This window comes from Hyperolius riggenbachi, chromosome 4, assembly GCF_040937935.1.
Source record: "Hyperolius riggenbachi isolate aHypRig1 chromosome 4, aHypRig1.pri, whole genome shotgun sequence".
Taxonomy (NCBI): Eukaryota; Metazoa; Chordata; class Amphibia; order Anura; family Hyperoliidae; genus Hyperolius; species Hyperolius riggenbachi.
The window spans coordinates 276,922,011-276,944,699 of NC_090649.1; the positions used below are offsets into that span (position 1 = coordinate 276,922,011).

Sequence of the window (22,689 nt, forward strand, 5' to 3'; positions counted from 1 at the left end):
TTTGGTGCTGTGACATATGTCACAGATGCATTGTAGTTGAGAGATTTGTGTGAATGTCTGTGACATTTAAACCATTATAAATCCTCATAGGATTTCAGAGAGGAAGATGCAAAACCAATATGGCTGCCCCATCATGGACTTGTCCGAAACCAAACAGAATATTTTGTAATTGCAGGCTTCAGGGTAGGGGCTAGTTTATGGACAATTTGGTTGTCTTTGCCTGGATATTTTTAGGAAGTGTGCTTTTTTAATACAGTATTGTTCCACACTACATCTTTTGTTGCACATTATTCAGCAAATCGGAAACTAGAACCGACAGCCCATGTAAGTAATTGGCTTGTTCACACCTAATATGTATATTGAATCATTTTCAATTGATAATGCTTTGAGGCAGTGTTCCTCAACTCAGCCCCAGCAGTGCATGTTTTGCAAGAAAACTCAGAGGTAGTGAATGAGCTCCGATGATACACTAATTACTTTAGCACTCTAAGACATGGAACATTTTCTTTCATTGGGCTGAGACAAAGCAATACATCTACTTTTTAAAGTTTTTAAACATAACATAAAACTGGGATATCTAAAAGTCACTTTTAAGAGTAGGAGGATAGATTACAATTTTTATTTAATCAGTTTATTTTCACTTAAGTTTCACTGTAGGTTGCAAAAACAATAACATCAATCATCATTTCTTTCTTTCCTTCAGGTGGTATCATTTTTCTTCATAGGACTGATGTCAATGATGATTCCACTGTGCCACAACTTTGGTGGATTGATTGCTGTTTGTCTGTTTATGGGCTTATTTGATGGCTGCTTTATATGTATCATGGCTCCCATTGCATTTGAGCTGGTTGGACCACAGAATGTCTCTCAGGCCATTGGATTCTTGCTCGGATTTATGTCCATTCCAATGACTGTTGGCCCTCCTGTAGCAGGTAATGCCGAAGTTTATTCTTCATCTTAATGTTGGCATGTGACCTTATACTACCGGATATTAAAAGACCACTCCTGCAAAGAAAGTAAGCAGTTAAAATTTGACAGCAAAATTTGAGGAGTTGGACTAATCCATCTCCTCATGGAGCATTCTAAGGGGTTTTTTTTTTGCTTTCAAAAGCATTTCCTGAATGACATTTGCTTAGCCTAACTGACAAAACAGTGTGCAAGTGAGTAGGGAGGCTGGCTGGTATCTTACTATTTTAGTAGTTGAATTGCTTGTCAGGAAATGCTTTTGAAAACAAAAGAAAACCCTGATGTAACGTTTGGTGAAGCAACACAGACGTCTGATTATGTGTGATCTGCAGAATCACCGATAATACAGACGCTATAGCTGATTATGTGGTGATCTGCAGTATCACCAATAATACAAGTATAGATATCAGAATAGCAAGGTGTATAGTGCTTGGTGCAACAGTAACTGAATAGTTTAACTAGACCTCACCAGAGGAGCTGGTGGGTACTATTGGTACACAGTACTGAATAGTTTCACTAGACCTCACCAGAGGAGCTGGTGGGTACTATTAGTACACAGTAATTGAATAGTAGACTAGATCTCACCAGAGAAGCTGGAGAGAACTAGCAAAGCGCACCTCACCAGTGACAGGACTCACTGGTGAGTAGAATGGTCAGACAGGCTAGGATCAGTAACAGGCGGGCAGGTACAGTACAAAATCGACAGGCAAGAGAGTAGTGAGATATCAGGCAGGGTTCAGCAACAGAGTCAGATGGGCAGAAGTACAGAATCAATAAGCTAAAGCAGGGTCAGAGGATAGCCAGAGTCATACACAGAATATCAAATATACAGTAATACAAATAATCCTAGTCTTGTGTGAAATCCCTGGTTTCCTCCCAGATCAAAGCACACCGGATACTATCTAAGGTCTGAGCGCTAGCACATAGGTATTCGCAACAGCAGACAGGTTGCGAGTGAATCTCCCAAGCTTAGGAGCCCCAGGAGACCCTGAGTCACTCCCCCTGCGTCCGGCCAATCAGGAGTGGCGGGCGCATGGCGTGACGTCAGCCGACCCTCTGGTCAGCCGAGCCGCCTCCTCTCAGAATAAAGGTCGTGACGGTGCGCGCGGGCACGCGTCAATGCGACCTTATAGGCGACCGACAGACCCGTCCTCGGCGTGCTAGAGGCCCGAGGCCAGGGTAGTGAGGTGGGCAGGGGCACGGAGGCAGTTGCGGTGACGGCGCTGTTCGCCGCAGCTGCCCCGCTGATTGTTACACCTGAGAATTCCCCATGAGGAGATGAACTAGTCCAAAATCTGTTGGTTCTGTCAGATTTTAACTGCTTACTTTGTTCACTGGAGTGGTCCTTTAATTTGAGGTTTTTACAATAGATTGGGTTTACCCTCCTCTGCATTATATACATACTATAAGAGAAGTTCTAATTAACACCATAACTAAATATAAGAACGTGCTCACTTTGGGACTAATTTCATTAGTGTACTTGCACAGTAAGTAATAACCTGTAAAATGGGTACTTATTTGTTATAAAGGAAACACAGTACTGAGGTGTAAGACTGCAGTACTTCAGTTTCCCAGCCACTGAACTGATGACTGTAGTTGAATCAGCACATTTAGCCAGTGGATATCCACGATTACAGTGTCTTGGTCCTAAACTTCATTAGCAGTAAACTCTAAAAAAAAATGAAGCAAGGACAAAAGAAGCAAAGACGAAAGTCTACAACCATAAGCACTGGATTCTGCCTATACATCTTTACTTTTATTACTTTATCTTTAAAACTGTCTGGTATAATGTGAATACAAAAAACTCTTAAGCAAAGAGCCCATGTATCAGCAACCTGTCACTCTATATACATACAGAAAAAATACCGAAGCAACATCCATACCTTTGTGTGCTAGACAGCATAGATCAACCATAAAGTAGTAAAATAATGCAACAACGGGGCTTCTTAATTATAACATAGACACACCTCCACACAAATCACAAAAGGCCTTTTTTCCCTTGATTAATTGTGCAAATACACAATTAATCTATATTGCACAGTGTCCATTATTGTACACTCAGACACACAAAAATTTCTTTGCTCAACATACATTGTAACATTTAAACGCAAAATAAGACTATTGGATTTCAGGAGCGTCCTATTTAAAGGACTACTGTAGGGGGGGTAGGGGGAAAATGAGTTGAACTTACCCAGGGCTTCTACTGGACCCCCACAGACGTCCTGTGCCCGTGCAGCCACTCACCGATGCTCCTGTACCCACCTCCGGTTCACTTCTGGAATTTCAGACTTTAAAGTCTGAAAACCACTGCTCCTTCGTTGCCGTGTCCTCGCACCCGCTGGTGTCACCAGGAGCGTACTGCGCAGACCAAGTATGGTCTGTGCCTCCGCAGTACGCTCCTGGTGACATCAGCGGGAGCGAGGACACGGCAACGCAGGCGCAGTGGTTTTCAGACTTTAAAGTCTGAAATTCCAGAAGTGAACTGGAGGTGGGGACAGAAGCATCGGTGAGTGGCTGCACTGGCACAGGACATCTGTGGGGGTCCAGTAGAAGCCCCGGGTAAGTTTAACTCATTTTCCACCGACCGCCCTACAGTATTCCTTTAAGATCAGGACTATAGATACAATTGTTATCAGTTTATTTTCACTTCAGGTTTGCTTTAAATGTAATAAAGGTCTCAGTTATGGAGACCATCTCATGCACTTATCAGACTACCCTGTCCCCACACCACATTGCAGCGCTGGCTCCCCTGTTAGAATCCCCCACCGGAAGAGGCTTTGGGAGCTGAATGCTCCCAAAGACGAGCCACTCTGTACTGCTCCTGCATAAGCGCACAAGAGAGCACGCTCGCGCAGCAAGGAGCCACAAGTAGACTTCCAAAACCTCCTTTTGCGGCGGAAAGCAGTATTTGACCAATTTGGTCGAATACTGCTACCGGGGGAGCCAGCACTGGAACGAGGGATCTGTGACAGGAGTGAGAAGGCTCTATAGAACCCTGAGCCTTCCCTCTCCTTAGGTAAGTATCTGGTTCATTTTTTTTTTTTATCAGCAGTTCCCATTCACTTTAAACAACACTGCTTCTTTGTTTTCAGGAGAATTATATACAGTGGCTTGCAAAAGTATTCGGCCCCCTTGAAGTTTTCCACATTTTATCATATTACTGCCACAAACGTGAATCAATTTTATTGGAATTCCCGCATGAAAGACCAATACAAAGTGCTGTACACGTGAGAAGTGAAACAAAAATCATACATGATTCCAAACATTTTTTACAAATCAATAACTGCAAAGTGGGGTGTGCGTAATTATTCAGACCTGTGAGAGAACGCGGAAAAGCCGCCGCATGTGCTACTGAGGAGGCGGCTGATTCCGCGTCCAATGCGGTGGTTTGCACGCGGAAGCGTGTGTCTGGTAGCAGGGCAGAACGCGGAAAAGCCGCCGCATGCAACAACAGTAAGGCGGCTGCTTCCGCGTCCAGCGCGGTGGTTTGCACGCGGCAGCGTGTGTCTGGTGTGTTAGTGCACACGGGCTTAGGAATACGTGCGCGTGCGCTGAGAGGCAGAATTCTTATACTGGGCAGAGAGAGTCAGCTGAACACGCCGATCAGCTGACTCCAGAGCAGGATACTATTGGTTGATCATCAATAATCAGGTATATATCTGCATTCTTGGTGATACTGCAGATCACCAATAATCAGATTCTCTCTGCGTGCTGACACCAATCGTTACAGAACGGCAGACCAAACCCAAATGGACGCACTCTGCAGCCGTCTCGATGTACTCACCACTACGGTGGAGAATTACACCCGAGTACTGGACAGTCACCAGACTCAAATCAACGCATTGTCTGGGACTGTACAAGTTTATCAGACGGCTGTGGATACCGTGCGATCTCCTCTTAGCACAGACATACGCATGTCTGTACCTGAAAGGTTTTCTGGTCACAGATCTGACTTCCGAAATTTTAGAAACAGAGTGTTATCATACTTTGAGTTAAGACCTAATTCATCAGGGACCATGGCACAGAGAGTAACCTTCATTAAGACTCTATTGTCAGGGGATTCCCAGACTTGGGCATATAGCCTTCCCACGGGGGATAAGGCCCTGACCTCGGTAGAGGAATTTTTTAAAGCTATGGCTATAATTTACGATGACCCGGACATTGCCTCTACCGCTGAGCGGAAGCTCAAGTTGTTGCGGCAGGGCAAAGATCCGGTAGAAAACTATGCTGCGGAGTTTAGAAAGTGGGCAGTATCAGCTCGATTGGACTCATTCGCTCTTTTAGACTGTTTCTTATCGGGGTTGTCAGACGCAGTTTCTGATCTAATGTTGGGTCATCCTGAGCCCAAATTCATTGATGAGGCCATTTCATCGGCCATCAGAATTGATCGTCGTTTACGATACCAAAGACAGACCAGGGGTAGGAACAATGTAAGGTACTTGTCCTACGCAGCGTCTCCTTCTGTTCCATCTCCACCTCCTTCACCCCCACCGGAACCAATGCAGTTTGGTCGGTCGAGATTGTCTCAGGTGGAACGGAGACGTAGGGAAACAGAGCAGCTCTGTCTATACTGTGCAGAGGGGGGTCATAAAGTGCAGAATTGTCCCAAGAAGTCGGGAAACGCTGCCGCCTAGGTGTAGTCGGAGGTAATACCCTAGGCGCGCAGTCTTTACCTCTCGATGACAAACGTTTTCTTCTCCCTTGCACTATATCCTGTCAGGATAAGACAGAGACTACTGAGGCCTTCATAGACTCTGGCTCAGCAGCTAATTTTATGGATTATGAGTTTGCTAAGAAATTGGGGATTCCGATCTCCCCACTAAAACAACAGATTCGGGTCACTGCAGTGGATGTTTCCCCTCTGCAGAGTAATCGCCCTCTTTCCCAAACACCAGACTTGGGGGTCACAATAGGGGTGTTGCATAAAGAAAGTTTATCATTTTTCGTGTTACGAATGGCAACCTCCACGATCATTCTTGGCATGCCATGGTTACAAATTCACTCGCCTCAGATTAATTGGGCTACGGGTCAGCTAACAAGCTGGTCTGCCCATTGCTATCATCATTGTCTAGCGAAAGTAACTTTTGGTAAAACCAAGATTCACATGGAGGGATTGCCAGATCAGTATTCAGAATTTGCAGACGTGTTCTGTCCCAAGTCAGCAGATAAACTTCCTCCACACCGTCCCTTTGATTGCCCCATTGATCTCAGGTCTGGTTGTATGCCCCCTAGAGGTCATCTCTATAATTTATCTGGGCTAGAGAAGTTGGCCATGAAGGAATACATCCGAGAGAACTTAGCTAAAGGTTTTATTCGCCCTTCTCTATCCCCGGCAGGGGCAGGGTTCTTTTTTGTGAAAAAGAAAGATGGAGGCCTCCGGCCCTGCATTGATTATCGAGGCTTAAATAAAATTACAGTAAAAAATCGCTATCCTTTGCCTTTAATAGACGATTTATTTACTCAAGTCACCAATGCTAAGATTTTCTCAAAACTTGATTTGAGGGGTGCTTACAACCTTGTGCGGATCAGGGACGTTGATGAATGGAAGACGGCCTTTAACACACCCGACGGGCACTACGAGTACCTGGTGATGCCCTTCGGGTTGTGTAATGCCCCGGCCGTCTTTGAAGAGCTGATCAATGAAGTCTTTAGAGAGGTGTTGGGCAAATTCGTCTTAGTATACTTAGACGACATACTAATTTTCTCGTCCAACCTCTCAGAGCACAGAGATCATGTTAAGTTTGTGTTACGGAAGTTGAGACAAAACATGCTGTACGCTAAGCTGGAGAAATGCACGTTCAAAGTGACCTCTGTTGCCTTTCTAGGGTACATAATTTCAACCTCTGGCCTCTCTATGGACCCTGGAAAAGTTTCAGCTGTTTTGGAATGGCCCCAACCTGTGGGACTGAAGGCTGTCCAGAGGTTTCTGGGGTTCGCCAACTACTATAGGAGGTTCATAAAGGGGTACTCTACGGTGATATCACCTCTCACCAGTCTCACAAAGAAAGGACTCCCCTCAGCCCAGGAGTTGGCCGATCTCTTCATCCAACATATTTTCCGGCTGCATGGTATTCCGGAAAATATAGTGTCAGATCGGGGAGTCCAATTTGTTTCTAAGTTTTGGAGGGCATTCTGCCATCAGTTGGACATGGAGCTATCTATTTTATCAGGCTACCACCCACAGACCAATGGCCTGACCGAGAGAACCAATCAGTCTCTGGAACAGTTTCTGAGGTGTTATGTGGCAGATGTTCAGACCGACTGGGTCAAATTCCTGCCGTTTGCAGAATTTGCACACAACAACTTGAAGAGCTCCTCCTCGGGTTTTCCCCCATTCCAGGTGGTGACAGGAAGGTCACCTAAGTTCACCCCATTACCAGTGGCTGCCACTCCGTTTCCAGCCCTGGAGGATTGGCAGAGGTCCTTGAAGCAGACTTGGGGAATGGTAGAAAGAAATTTGAGGAGGGCCTTTAGAGTCAGAAGAAACAGGCTGATAAAAGGCGTTCCATAGAGTGGGAATTCCTTCCAGGTGACTTGGTCTGGGTGTCCACACGACATTTGGCTCTGAAGCAACTGCCTCCCAAGTTGGGTCTTAGATTTGTGGGTCCGTTTCCAGTGACCAGGAAAATCAATTATGTCACGTATGCCATTGATCTCCCCACCAGCATGCGAGGTGTGAGATCGTTCCATGTGTCCTGGCTCAAGCCGGCAGTACACGTGGATTCCGCTCCCCCCCTCCTGTGTTGATTGATGACCAACCAGAGTATGAAATTGAGAAGATTCTAGACGCCCGGCTTGTGCAGAACTCCGTGCAGTATTTGGTACACTGGAAGGGGTATGGCATTGAGGAGAGAACTTGGGTACCAGAATGTCGCATGCACGCAGAGGAGTTGAAAAGGGAGTTCCACAACTTGCATCCTGAGAAGCCGGGCAGGAGATGTCCGGAGTCCACACCTCGGGGGGGGGGGGGGTTTGTACTGTGAGAGAACGCGGAAAAGCCGCCGCATGTGCTACTGAGGAGGTGGCTGATTCCGCGTCCAATGCGGTGGTTTGCACGCGAAAGCGTGTGTCTGGTAGCAGGGCAGAACGCGGAAAAGCCGCCGCATGCAACAACAGTAAGGCGGCTGCTTCCGCGTCCAGCGCGGCGGTTTGCACGCGGCAGCATGTGTCTGGTGTGGCTGAGTCTGTTAGTGCACACAGGCTTAGGAATACGCGCGCGCGCGCTGAGAGGCAGAATTCTTATACTGGGCAGAGAGAGTCAGCTGATCACGCCGATCAGCTGAATCCAGAGCAGGATACTATTGGTTGATCATCAATAATCAGGTATATATCTGCATTCTTGGTGATACTGCAGATCACCAATAATCAGATTCTCTCAGCGTGCTGACACCAATCGTTACAAGACCCCTTTGGTCTGAGTGCAGTCAGTTGCCCATAGACATTGCTTGATCAGTGTTAATGACTAAATAGAGTGCACCTGTGTGTAATCTAATGTCAGTACAAATACAGCTGCTCTATGACGGCCTCAGAGGTTGTCTAAGAGAATATTGGGACCAACAACACCATGAAGTCCAAAGAACACACCAGACAGGTTAGGGATAAAGTTATTGAGAAATTTAAAGCAGGCTTAGGCTACAAAAAGATTTCCAAAGCCTTGAACATCCCACGGAGCACTGTTCAAGCGATCATTCAGAAATGGAAGGAGTATGGCACAACCGTAAGCCTACCAAGACAAGGCCGTCCACCTAAACTCACAGGCCAAACAAGGAAAGCGCTGATCAGAAATGCAGTCAAGAGGCCCATGGTGACTCTAGACGAACTGCAGAGATCTACAGCTCAGGTGGGGGAATCTGTCCATAGGACCACTATTAGTCGTGCACTGCACAAAATTGGCCTTTATGGAAGAGTGGCAAGAAGAAAGCCATTGTTAACAGAAAAGCATAAGAAGTCCCGTTTGCAGTTTGCCACAAGCCATGTGGGGGACACAGCAAACATGTGGAAGAAGGTGCTCTGATCAGATGAGACCAAAATGGAACTTTTTGGCCAAAATGCAAAACGCTATGTGTGGCGGAAAGCTAACACTGCACATCACTCTGAACACACCATCCCCACTGTCAAATATGGTGGTGGCAGTATCATGCTCTGGGGGTGCTTCTCTTCAGCAGGGACATGGAAGCTGGCCAGAGTTGATGGGAAGATGGATGGAGCCAAATACAGGGCAATCTTGGAAGAAAACTTCTTGGAGTCTGCAAAAGACTTGAGACTGGGGCGGAGGTTCACCTTCCAGCAGGACAACGATCCTAAACATAAAAACAGGGCAACAATGGAATGGTTTAAAACAAAACATATCCATGTGTTAGAATGGCCATGTCAAAGTCCAGATCTAAATCCAATTGAAAATCTGTGGCAAGATCTGCAAACTGCTGTTCACAAACGCTGTCCATCTAATCTGACTGAGCTGGAGCTGTTTTGCAAAGAAGAATGGGCAAGGATTTCAGTCTCTAGATGTGCAAAGCTGGTAGAGACATACCCTTAAAGACTGGCAGCTGTAATTGCAGCAAAAGGTGGTTCTACAAAGTATTGACTCAGGGGAGCTGAATGGCAGTAATGTGACAAAATGTGGTAAACTTCAAGGAGGCCAAATACTTTTGCAAGCCACTGTACTGTACATCTGTAACAATTTGAATCAGCTATGGAACTGTGCAGACTTTAGATAGTTCATACATGTCAAACTCCGGCCCGCGGGCCAAATCTGGCCCTGAGAGCCAATAAATTTGTCTCTTAAGTGGTTTGTCCACTTTGCATTATGTTTGGCCCACTCTAGACTACCAGGGAAGCTATATTGGAGGTGAAGCCCTAGAACACTGGGGAAGTTTTAAGGTGAAGGGAAGGGGAAAGCACTAGACACCAGGGAACTGTATAGGGGTTGGAGGGGGCCATTAGACACCTGGGAACTATTAGGGAAGAAGGTGGCCAGTAAACCTAGAGGTTGGCCTGCGACTTGGTCCCAGTGTACAATTTTGGCCCACTTTGTATTTGATTTTCACACCAAAAATGTAACAAGCTTCTTATGTGTACAAAATATCATAGTGTCATATTATGAAAGATCTATGTAAAAGGAGGAATGCCAATGTATGTATTTTTACTCAAAGTGTTGTTCTCTCACATAGTGGGTTAGAATTAGTCTTGAGGCTACTAATGTTAAGTGTAGTTCTGCTCTGACTGTAAGGATATTCTTGTACAGTGATACAAGTGTTTTCTTTTTCTCTAGGTTTTTTGCGCGATAGCCTAGGCTCATATGATATAGCATTTTACCTGGCGGGTATACCCCCTATTATCGGTGGACTAATCCTTTGTCTAATCCCATGGTTGCACGGGAGGACATTACAGAAAGAGTCAAAAGCATTGGATGGAGAACAGGAAGAGAAGATTGTGGATAAAGCTCAGTACTCTGTTAAGCCCGGAACAGCTGAGGATGATAAAAAAGAGGATGTGTCTGTATATTAACTCACATTTATTTTACAAAAACTGTTTTTACTTAATTTCTTTTTAACTTTTTTATGACACTGACTGAATGTTGTAACCGGTGCTACGAAGCCAAAGATGAGTGACAATGCTGAGGATGTTTCTTGCACAACAAACTGAGCCTGCTATACCAAGAATCTACCAAGACAACTCAGTATAACATCAAGTATGTGTGTGTGAGTGATGCCGGGACTGGAAGCTGTGAATATCACAGAGAAGTATTATATACTCATCAGGAAAGCTTTGACTGCTTATAAGCTTTACAGAACTGTAGGTTTTTTTTGCAATGACCTACGTCTTCTTTGGTCTTAATGACTCAACAAGTTTCTAATTTGTTTATCAGTTTTATTGTGCACAGAAACGCTACCAGATCTATGCCATACAGTAGACTAGTGAAAATGTTTTAGAGAATAGCACACCTATAGAAAATGCTTTATATTACTGAAATGTACATGTAGCATTTTCAGATAAGGTTGGAGAGCTTTCATGCTCAGACTCTCTGTGTCCAGGACTGGAGCTCAGGTGATGGGGTCTTCAGACATGGTAACTATTGGTGCACACACGCCCTGACACTGATCATGTGACAACTCTGATACCTGCAAGCCAAAGATCAGCTCTACATAACCATTGCACTTCCTGCTTCTCATATATCAGCCAGATGATTGGATTGTAGCCATGTCAGTACACCTGCAGCGTTGAGACTAAGGCAGGGTTCTCTGTATGATACTCTTTTTATATGCACTAAACATATTTTCTTTGAAAGCTAGCCATTCAAGAAATTGCTGTTACTACAGATAAACAGAACATCACATACAGTATATATCTTTTCTTTTGCTGCTTTTCATATGTAATGTTAAGGTAAAACTCCACCTACTGGAAGTTTCACAGCTCAAATTCCTCCTCATTAGGCATGTTTAATGCCAAAAGTACTTGCTGGATAGCCATAAACCCTGCTACATCCAACCTGTGAATAACTTCCCTTTTACACAAAGGCTCTGTATGTGGATGCAGCCCTAGGATGTTCCATACTCACTTACTGCCTACATTGCCCTCTGCCAAAAGTCAGATGCCACTGGCACTGTTTGTCGTGTTAACAGCTGGGAAAGTAACTTTAACATATACTAAACAAAAAATGACGATTGGAGACCGACTTAGCTGTGAAACTTCCACTTTTTCACTACAAAGCTCAAAATATACCCATTTCCTTTAGTAGCAGATATATTTATTTGTAAGGTGGGTGACTTACTGTATGTGAGGTTTACATACAATTTTCAGAGGCAAAAAACTTCTAAGGTTCAGTGTCTGGGTTTAAGTGCATCTGGTGACTCCATAACAAGGACCAAACCCTGAGCGAAATATTTGATAAGTTCCTACGGGAATCATCAACGTAACCAGTTATGGCCAGAGTAAAAGACAATTTGGTGAGTATAAATTGATTCTACAGAACTGCTGCCCTGACATAGTGCCTTTTGTTCATTGGACTTTACACACAGGAATATGTGCCTTAATATTAACCCCTAATCAAGCTCACGGCAGCAAAATCTCAGGGTTGATCTGTGAATTGTATCATTGACATTGCTCAGAGATTACTTATATTTCCAAGTGGATTACCCCGTCTGAGTTAATTACAGAAATCTATGGCTAAAACTTGCCCAGGGTAGAAGGAAAACATATAGAAATGCACCCTGTATGTATTTAGAGAGTTTAGTCTGTCTAATTACCCCTCATTTGTGCCTAATCACAAGTTGTAATTTGATCACTCAGCTGTGTCAGCTGACTGTCACGGCAGAGCAGCTAATTTGTAAGCACAGGATGTTAACAATATGTCTGCTTCTGTGAAAGCAGGAAGTAGAAACACTGCAGATGTATTGCAGGATTTGTATCAGCTATACCAAAGAAATGTTTTTCTTTAAAGGTTATTATGCTGTTTCGTATCTTTCAGAGCAGAGAGGAATTTCTGAGTTCAGGTCTGCATTAAGGGCTCAAACCCACTAGCAGCCTTTTCTAAGCGCTAGTGATTTGAGAAAGCTCTTGCTAATGCAATGCCATGGAGGACTTTTATAAAATCACATCTCCCAAGTGGGATCACACCTATGGCATTACATTAGCAAGAGCTTTTCAAATCACAAAGCTCTCAGAAAAGCACTCCTAGTGGGTTCCAGGCCTTAAAGGAAAGGTTCAAGCAAAATAAAAAAAATAAGTTTCACTTACTAGGGGCTTCTACCAGCCCCATGCAGCCATCCTGTGCCCTCGTAGTCACTCACTGCTGCTCCAGTCCCCCGCTGGCAGCTTGCCGACCTCGGAGGTCGGCAGGGCACATTGCGTACATTTTTACGCATTCCCGCTAGTGCAGGAACATTAACACATACATTTTTACGCGTTACTGATTCAATGCGTAAATTTTTACGCATTGAACCAGTAATGCGTAAAAATGTATGTGTTAATGTTCCTGCACTAGCGGGAATGCGTAAAATTGTACGCAATGCGGCCCGCCGACCTCCGAGGTCGGCAAGCTGCCAGCGGGGGACTGGAGCAGCAGTGAGTGACTACGAGGGCACAGGATGGCTGCATGGGGCTGGTAGAAGCCCCAGGTAAGTGAAACTCATTTTTTTTATTTTGCTTGGACATTCCCTTTAAGGTGTTTAAAGCGAATGCCTGTGGGAAAGGTATTTTAGTTTTGGATTGGTTTGAAATTCAAGACCTTTGGGGGCTTTTGGAATTGCCCCACATGCCACTTTCCCCCCTCACCTCCTGTGAGTGGAAACACCAGTGGTCCCAGAGACAGAAGATAAAGACAGCACGGCAATGGAAAGTCAATAGGAGTTGTGATTCTTCTTTGTTTTACAAAAAGGATATGGTGTTAGCTAAGATAAAATTGCTCAGATAGGGACTTAGACAACAGTGAATCCTAAAAGAGGTTCAAACCCCTTTTCTAAAATGTCCAAAACTAATTGACATTTACTATAGGTGTTGGGTAACACTCGATAGTCCCATCACTGCTTGTGATATAACAGAAAGTGACAGAATTTCTCCCATTTTTGTAGTATAACAATAACGGTGATTGTATGCCAAAACATTTTTAGCCTTTCAGCCTTTTCAGCTCTTAACTACATGACGACCTCTCCACGCCAACGGGCGTGGCCGCGGCGGCAGCCCCAGGACCGCCTAACGCCAATTGGCGTCAAGTCCTGAAGCTGCAGTTTGGCAGGGAACGGCCACGTGAATGCGAGTCCAATCGCTGGGCTCCATAGCTGGGCTGTGCAGGAGGCTGAAGAAACTGCACAGCCCAGCTGAGCTAAAAACAGCCTGGTCGTTGGGGGGGGGGGGGGGGGGGGGGGAGGGGGGTTAACACTGTGGTCGTCAAGTGGTTAAAAAGGAGACTATAAATCTGTATGCCGATTTTACCGTCATTCTTCTTTTACTTAGATTTACGTTCTTCCCCAGGATTGTAGACAAGGCCATAATAGCTTCCATAAAGTTTCCAAATAACTGCAACAGGAGTATTTTTAGTAGAGATAATCAAAGACATGCCAGGTTTCTCAGGCTTATTTCCAAGCTGCATGCAAGTTGCATTATATTTGCAATATATAATGCAAAGTGCATGTAGCTTGGAAATAAACCAATCTAAATCAGCTGGAATATTAAACAAAATAAACTGAAGTCGGCTTCTTTACACACATTCATGGTTGTTTGAAATGTGGGAAGTCTTACACAGTGTGGCAGAGATCAGAAGCGTAGATGTAGACCTGTGTGAAACAAATAGAAAGGGGAAACTGATCTTGTTACGGTACCAGAATTCCAGATAGCCCTGGCTGTCTATCCCAATTCGAACTAAAATGTGTATCCCAATTGGAACTTAAATAAACCTTTTAAAGGGACTCCGAGCAGTGCAGAAACTATGGAAAGATGCATATTATTTTAAAGCTTTCTTTCTCCTCTTTCCAATGATATATAAACCGCCGCCCTACACCTTTTAGTTTTCGCTATTTTCGCGATTGAAATTGCCGCGGCCGTGATTTCAATCGCGAAAATAGAGAAAACTAAAAGGCGTAGGGCGACGATTTAGGTGTCGCCAGAAAGAGGAGAAAGAGAGCTTAAAAATGATATCCATCTTTCTATAGTTACATTGTATTACACAGGGCGACTTTTTCCTAAAGTCAGCAGCTCCATTCTGCTGCTGACACTGCTGACACTGGGGAAAGTGTCGTCCTGTGTAATACAAGTAACTATGGAAAGATGGATATCATTTTAAAGCTCTCTTTCTCCTCTTTCTGGCGACACCTAAATCGTCGCCCTACACCTTTTAGTTTTCTCTATTTTCGCGATTGAAATCGCGTCCGTGGCAATTTCAATCGCGAAAATAGCGAAAACTAAAAGGCGTAGGGCGGCGGTTTATATATCATTGGAAAGAGGAGAAATAGAGCTTTAAAATGATATGCATCTTTCCATAGTTTCTGCACTGCTCGGAGTCCCTTTAAGTTATATAACTAAGTATTAATTGCCAGAATGCACATCAGTATCAGCAAATGTGAGGTAATAACTTTTCTATGTCCATTAATTTCATAGCGTCCCTCAGACAGAACAGTATGACTGAACTTCCACTGCAGCTTGCACCTAGCCTAACAGACCTAAAAGTCCCACACAAATTGTATTTGTTATCAGTACAAGCTGATTCATAACCCAGACAGCTCAGAAGCAAATACCTCCAAGATATGTCTCATCCAAATCCATGTTCAGCAGTAAACCATCTGTCCTCAAAGACTTCATTCTCTTCCCACACATACCTGGGGAATTCTAGTCAGACTTCAATTTCCCTATACTAATCATCTACAGAAATGAAAATAATAAACCTCATACCACAGACAATCACCGGGTGTTTATTTAGCAGGCCTTATATTCCCAAGCATGTGTCCTAATGTTTCTACAGAGGAGCAGTGAAGCCTTTCTCACTCCCGTTTGTGTATCATACACTGCCCTAAGTGCATATGCAGCTGCAATTTATAGCAGAGAGTAGTGACTTCATTAACTTCTGTCCCCTCCCTGGCTTGACATTGTCTTTGATTTGGGCTACTCACATTATGTGCCTGTTGTGTGTTATGTGCGAAGACATAGACTGCATTATCACATGGTAGTTGAGGGGTCACCTGGATAATGTACTGGTAATGATGTCACTTTGATATGGGATTTGATTTTTTTGACCAGCGTTTGAATCCTGGCTCAAGCCAGAACGTAAAACAGTGAGGAGTATTTGGGCAAGGCTCCCTAATGATCCTGGTTGCCTGTGGAGAGCACCCTAGTGGCTACAGCTCTGGCACTTTGAGACCGCAAGGAGAAAAGAACAATATAAATGTTATGTGTCTAGTTATTTTTGTTCACAATATAGCACTGCCTAATTCAGTGCTCCACCAGAAAGGAATGTTGTGGCCGTGCTTTCTGTTATAAGTCATGGCTGCATCACACACCCACTATGTGAGTGAGCCCTTAGACTGAACTTTGATATCAGATTGCCATTCAGTAGTATAGCTAGGATCTCAAAATGAATGCAAACCACTGGTAAAAGCCCACGTAAGCAAGCCTTCTTTTACCAAAGAATATATTGTAGTCTTTCTGTTGTGCACTATCAATGCAACCTTGAGATAATGCTTATTGTTTGATATCTGAGCTAGATTGGTCTAGGTTATACATAGTCACATTTGTATGGTAAGCAGGATGGTGTGAAAAAGCCCCCCCAAAAGTGTTGTGCGTAGCAACTCAACAAGCTCACTGTATGAATTCATATCATTCCCAGTTTTTGAATAAGAAACTAACTGGTTTAAAATGTCAGTCTACTTTCGGCATACTTAAAATGAAGCTCTAATCAATAATGCAGTTTACATTTTAGGGGTCCAGCAAGACAGGCATTAGTATAATGCTGGGAATACACGGCTCGATTCTGAGTCCATTAGATGGCTCAATAGATAATAAACTCCAGTTTATGTTTAATAAATGTTATTTTTGATATAAATAACGAATCTCTGTCTGTTTGATCTTGAGGGAGGTAAGTCCACCGCTTCCCCCTTTTAAACGTTTTTTAGACGTTTTTGTCCTATTTTTGGCGTCTCTGTTCAAAGATATTTTCAACAGTATATAGTCCTCCCTGGGTGGAGGGGTGCTACCCCATCTTTCTTCCTATCTACAGAGAGCGACTTCTTAAACCTGAGTGGGGTCAGGTTATAATTCTCCCCACCTGCATCACAGTGGTTGCCTTTGTGGTAACCCTTGTTTGTGAGTATAAAATTCTTTAAATTGTGCAATATATTCCTGTGCTTTAAATACTACACTATATTGGGCTCTCGGTCTACACCTTCTTCTCGGTTACAAGACTTTTGTCAAGTAAAAGATGTGCAAACAACAAGGCGCTATCACTGATAAGAGGTGGCCTACGACTGATAAGACTCAGCTCAAGTCAATCCAACTGTTGGATTGACTTGAGCTGCCTCTTATCAGTCGTTAGTCGCCTCTTATCAGTGATAACGCCTTGTCGTTGGCACGTCTTTTACTTGACAAAAGTTGTCCAACTTCTTCAAGTTGTCAGATAATCGTGCATTTAAAAGACTTTTGTTGAGCGTGTGTATGTGGCTTTATTCTTCTTCGTAGGTTAGGTAGTAAGTCACTGCACACGATCCACACCATCAAAAAAGTCCACTTTATTTAATCCATAAAATACACGTTAAAATCCATGCAGGTAAGTATCTAATGACACACAGGCGTTTCGGACTATCTTAGTCCTTTCTCAAATCATAACAAACCCACAATATGGTGGGTTCGTTATGATTTCAGAAAGGACTAAGATAGTCTGAAACGCCTGTGTGTCATCAGATACTTACCTGCATGAATTTTAACGTGTATTTTATAGATTAAATAAAGTGGACTTTTTTGATGGTGCGGATCGTGTGGAGTGTTTGCAAGCACTTGTTACTCCAAAGTGGATCCCTGCACATCCAACTCCATTGGTGCAGAAGCAGTTACTAAAGATAGGTAGTAAGTCACAACATCTGACAGAGCCTTGTACAGGCTGATAATTGCCTGTCCCTACAGTTAGTATTCTAAAAGTGCATTTATAGTCCTAGTATTCTGAAGTGCAAAGAGTAAAACAGCATTGTTATCAAATAAATAGTCTGAAGCCAAGTGACAGAGTTACAATTCTGAGTTATAAATAGAACGTATAAAAATATAACCCGTGAAATGGCATGCAGTGTCATCTGTCCTGGCATTGCTGTATGCTTTTGCTTGCTGAGTAGACTGCATCTAGCTTTGCCCAGAAAATATTTGACTTTTTGTTGAACGCAACTGCTTCTGCTTCAGAAGAGACTCTAGGAAGATTTCCATGTAGACTTAATGGCCCATATGCAATTATCGTTTTCTCCCGAGTTTTCTCCTAGGAAATACATTTTTCATCTTCTATTAAGAATAATTTTTCAGCACTTTGCAATTGAAAACGTACCACAAAGCTAGTGGAAAAGTACTATAAAGACTGTTTTAAGTATTTTCTTGTTTGCTGGTGATTTAAAATGCATTTTATTGACAAGTTTGCAATTATCACTTAGGAGAAAACTGGGCCAATGTGTCATTTGCTTCTATACATAGCCGTCATCTATTTCTGATTTGTGTAATGGGGAGATGCTTTGTATTACACACATAGCTATTTCTAGATATATGAAGTGTGTTGGAGTGCAATACATAACATTGTTTCATGGCGTGGTACTAATGCCTAACTTGAGTTTAAATAGCTTAAAGTGGGGCCTTCATTAATAACTCAATACAGTATTGTTATTTCGCTATTGTTAATAGTTAAGGTTTAAATGTTTTTTTTATTGATTTTCGCTCCACTTAAAAATATAGTAGAGACGCACTGAAATGTGCAGAGCAAACCCAAATCCTTGCCAGGCCTACTCCATACATACTGCAGTGTTTTTCTTTTATGTTACGAAAGCCAAATATTTCCTGTCACCGGATCTCTCCCTAGGGGCAGATAAAGCGTTTCTCTGCTTTGAGGGAGGTCACATGCGGCTGTAATCTCTCCTGGTTCTGAATCATTAAATGAATTCCCAGCTTCACAGAATGTGAGAAGGTCACAGAACAACTAGTGAATGTAACGGAGGAAAGGCAGCAGAGCAATGTGTACTTAATGTGTTATCTCGGGACAGCTTAGGAACCAGGAAACCTGGCATCAGGTGCTCATACACTAAATGATTACCACAACTGAGTTTAGGAGATTTAATATATTGATTGCATCTAAAGTAAATTTCATGTGAATTATTATTTCTATCTATAACATTTTGGTATAAATGGATCACATTGAACATGAAAGGACTGGATGTGGCAGAACATTTTGAGCGTCCATAAAAGACTTGGGTGTATGAAAGTATGGATCAATCCAAAGAAAGTTTGTTGTAAGTTTATTCTAGGTTCTAAACCCAAGGTACGTGTACCTCAAGGGGTACTTAAGATGGGTTCAGGGGGGTACGTGAACTTATGTATTGTAAAATTAGAGATTTTAAAATGCTAAAACAAATCCAAATAAGTATTTTTAGTTAGATAACCTCTTCAGTACTGCAGGTCTCTGGCCCCTTAAGAACCAGAGACTTTTTTCCTCAAATACGAGCATTGATCACTGTGATTGGCTCACAGTGATCACATGATCAGGAACCAATGAAATTGACAAGTGGGTTACAGCGTTGCAGCATCGGCGCGGACGTGAGTGGCGTGTACAAAAGGTGAATACGGAGTTTGACATGTATGCCCTGGCAGGGATAAGATAAATAGTGTGTAGATTTCAGCTTGCCTGGTCTAGAAGCAGTTAAAAGCATCAAGAAATGTTTGAAAAAAAGTTATGGAGTACTAACAAATATATGTGCATCAAGGGGTGTTTGAATAGCATTTATACACAAAGGGTGCTTGAGATTCTGTTACACACAAAGGGGAAATTAGCCAACCCAATCATTAACAAGGCGTTCATGTTGTAATACTGCTTAGAGACACTGAATTTATACAGTAACAGTTTCTGTAGTAAAATCTACAAACAGCTTTAAATGTGCTTATGGCTTTAAATATGTTGATTATTAATGTCATCATCTGCCATCATTCTAATCAGATTAAATGTTCTATGATCCTGTATTGAATGGGCCAGCATTAGTTAACTTACAAGTAGCTATATACATGGAGTGCACCTGGCCTGGGGAGGGATTTTGCTCTGCACGCTGCTGTGTATCTCTGCATATATTCTAAAATGGGGCAAAAATCAATAATATTAGTAAAGTAGTAATTAGTAATGTAGGTATATTACATTATAGATCAGGGCTGCATTTCATGCTATTTGAACGCAAGCTATTCATATTAGTATTAAAAAGCGGACCGTAAGCGGAACGGATACTGTACAAATCGAACGAATGCGAACGGATCCAATGTTAACCTATTGAACCGTTCACATGCGTCCGTTTGTACGGATCCGTTGCGTACGTTCCACTGAGACTGGGGGCGCTAGAATCCTGAGCGGGCTGGTGAGGGAGGGAAGGACGGTTTCATACCCAGGCTTCCGTCTCTTCCCCTTGTGACGATCACGCTTCCTGGTAGTCACGTAACGCAAGGGGAAGAGAAGGAAGTCTGGGTAAGAATCCCACCTGCTCAGCAGACCGGAGTGGCAACAGAGTGAAAACGGATCCTATCAACTGGTGATCAGATCCGTTTTTACGGATTCGTTTGCCAGTGTGGACCAAGCCATGCAAATCCGGTGAAGCAGAGACCTGGCTTTAAAATACAGTGTGAACCGGGCCTGACTTGAACTATTTTCAGATTAATGCATTGGCGATCTCTGCTGTTAATGTTTCTGATCTCTGGGCGAGCTTTAATAAAATCTTTCATGTTTTATTTAAGGGGAATATCCAAAAAGCCTTGCAGATTTACTAAATCTATGTATTACAGTCAGTTACTGTTAATATGAAGTGCCTTTTGTTTGTGATAAAGAAGAAACTCCCGGCGACCTGTAATGACCACTCTGCATCACTTATTGTTTATAGTTTGGGTTTCACTTTTAAACATAGATTACTTTTAAAATATTGCTGGAGGTGGTAATGTGACTGTAAAGAGTTGTCTTCCTAATCACAAGTGCAGGGAGAGGATTACAAATTCCAATATGGGAAGCTATGTGAGTTGTTTAAAAGTCCAGGTGCTTTTCTAAAACATATGACATTCCTCCATATGTAACAAAAAATTCTGAAAACTTTGCTGTTCCTTTGGGGCATCTGCACTCTAATCTGAACATCTGCAAATGATTAGCAGTGGCAATTTAGGCAGGGGTCACACTTACCGGCTTTCGTACGCGTTTTTTGCACAGAAAAACTGACTTCAACTGAGAACTCATGTTAATCAATAAGCTAGGTCACACTTTAATGCAGATTTCGCATGCAGAAAAAAAAACAGACATCTTGCGCAATTTCAGTTTTCTCTATAAATTACATTAGCTGCTGTAAGGCAGGGGTCACACTTGTCTTTCAGTTTTCTGTAAAGTGTAGAAAACTGAAAGACAAGTGTGACCCCTGTTTAAAGCCCAATGCCATTTAAATGTGACTTTACATTGCTAGATGGTTTAATCAGGTAAACAATATCTGACCGATATAGTTGCCCTGCATACTCGATATTACAGGACCTGCGAGCAGGAATCTGATGCAACTGCTGGATGCAGAATAAAGCTATGGTGATGTCACTTGAGCTCCACGTCTTCCCACCGCCCCTCTCTCCATGCTCTAGTTCACTTTGTTCTGATAAGGAGCAGCCTTTCCTGATCAATGTTTAATTGATGCAAAAAAAATTAGCAAACTTAGATCAAGAGGGCCTTGATTTTCAATAGATTTTTGGGAGATTCAATACTTTTATTGCATGGTAACTAGCCAGGGCTAGTGGAATTACATTGAGTGAGTTTCAAAACTTAAAGTGTACCAGAGCTGAGGTAAAAAAACAGTTTTATACATACCTGGGACTTCCTCCAGCCGCATGCGCACGGATCACTCCCATGCCTCCATCCTCATCTTCCCCGTCTTCTGTGCTGGGTCCCGTTACTTTGGCCAGTCTGCACAAGAGAAGTGCGCTCTCTACGTATCTCTCCAGCAGCTGCTGGAGAGATACGTAAGTAGCACACTTCACTTATGTCAGACTGGCTGCGACTGGAGAATTACTAGCAACTTAGAGGCAGTGATGGATCAAGATTGGGGTTCTGGACAGCAACATTAAGAAGAAATAAACATATATTACAACACTCATTTAGTATCCATGCTAACCCCTTGTCGTAAATGAGTAAGGGGTGCACTGAAAGACATATTTTTTCATCTAATATTTTGAATAAATAATGCAAGCAACCTACAGCAAAAGCAGTGTGATGCCCAGTGAGGAAGAGAAAAAAATGCACATGCGTTCACTCTTCCCCATTCATTTTTAATGGAGCCGATTGTGGCTTACTATTTGCAAATAGCTGTTGGAGTGTAATGTCCCCCGCAGTTCACCACAACATTTTTCCAACAAGGATCCCAGCTGCTGCAGTGGGCCAATTGTAATCCTTCAGTCTAGTAAATACGGTACACGTCAGTGCAATGTCTAGTGTTCCTTAGCATTTCCCATTTTAAGTGTGGCTATTTTGAAGCCAATCCTGATGTCATTTCCTGCCTTACTCTCCTCTGCCTGATTTGCCTGCCCTCCACTATAGAAAGTACATTGTCTCAGCATGAGAAATATTGGCCAGAGAGGAACAAAGGTGTGGGAGGGGAAAACAGGAGGGAAAGAGGCTTCAGGCAATCAGGCTGCATTAATTAAGTCTGAGGGGAAATGGAGAAGTAAAAAAGGACAACCCAGCATGTCCTGCAACTTCCTTTTAGTACACCAAATTTTGTGTACCAAATAAGAGTCAGGTAAACTGGGGAATGATCATTTATCAACAAGAAAAATAATAGTGATTTTAACTTTTGGATTGCCTGGTTAGCATCCTTATTACTTGTTTGCCAGATAAAAAAAAAATTGCTTTTTGATTTTATGACCGACAGTTACACTTTGAGAAACTTCAGTTGTTATCTATGCAAAAGAGCTTATCTGAGCTCCACCACCCTTTGGCTGTTGCTTTCTGGAGCATTTATACATCAAAGAAATAGTCAGGGACAGATTCAGATACCATTT

The 22,689-nt window shown here is 43.0% G+C and overlaps 1 protein-coding gene and 1 long non-coding RNA gene across 2 annotated transcripts in view; one reads left to right on the forward strand and one right to left on the reverse strand.

The window, feature by feature from the left end:
* Positions 1 to 12,654, forward strand: part of SLC16A10 (solute carrier family 16 member 10) — a 178,717-nt gene extending 166,063 nt beyond the window's left edge. Inside the window, exons 5-6 of the mRNA XM_068231306.1 lie at positions 704 to 932; positions 10,238 to 12,654. Of these exons, the coding sequence (XP_068087407.1) occupies positions 704 to 932; positions 10,238 to 10,473 (465 nt within the window). The 3' untranslated portion in view covers positions 10,474 to 12,654. The remainder of the gene's footprint in view (positions 1 to 703; positions 933 to 10,237) is intronic.
* LOC137503805 (uncharacterized) lies at positions 670 to 21,642 on the reverse strand. Its single transcript, XR_011019341.1, has 3 exons — positions 21,500 to 21,642; positions 19,676 to 19,754; positions 670 to 1,005 (listed from the first exon to the last, which is right to left on the reverse strand). It is a non-coding gene; the product is annotated as an uncharacterized lncRNA (long non-coding RNA).
* Positions 21,643 to 22,689: the final 1,047 nt, after the last annotated feature.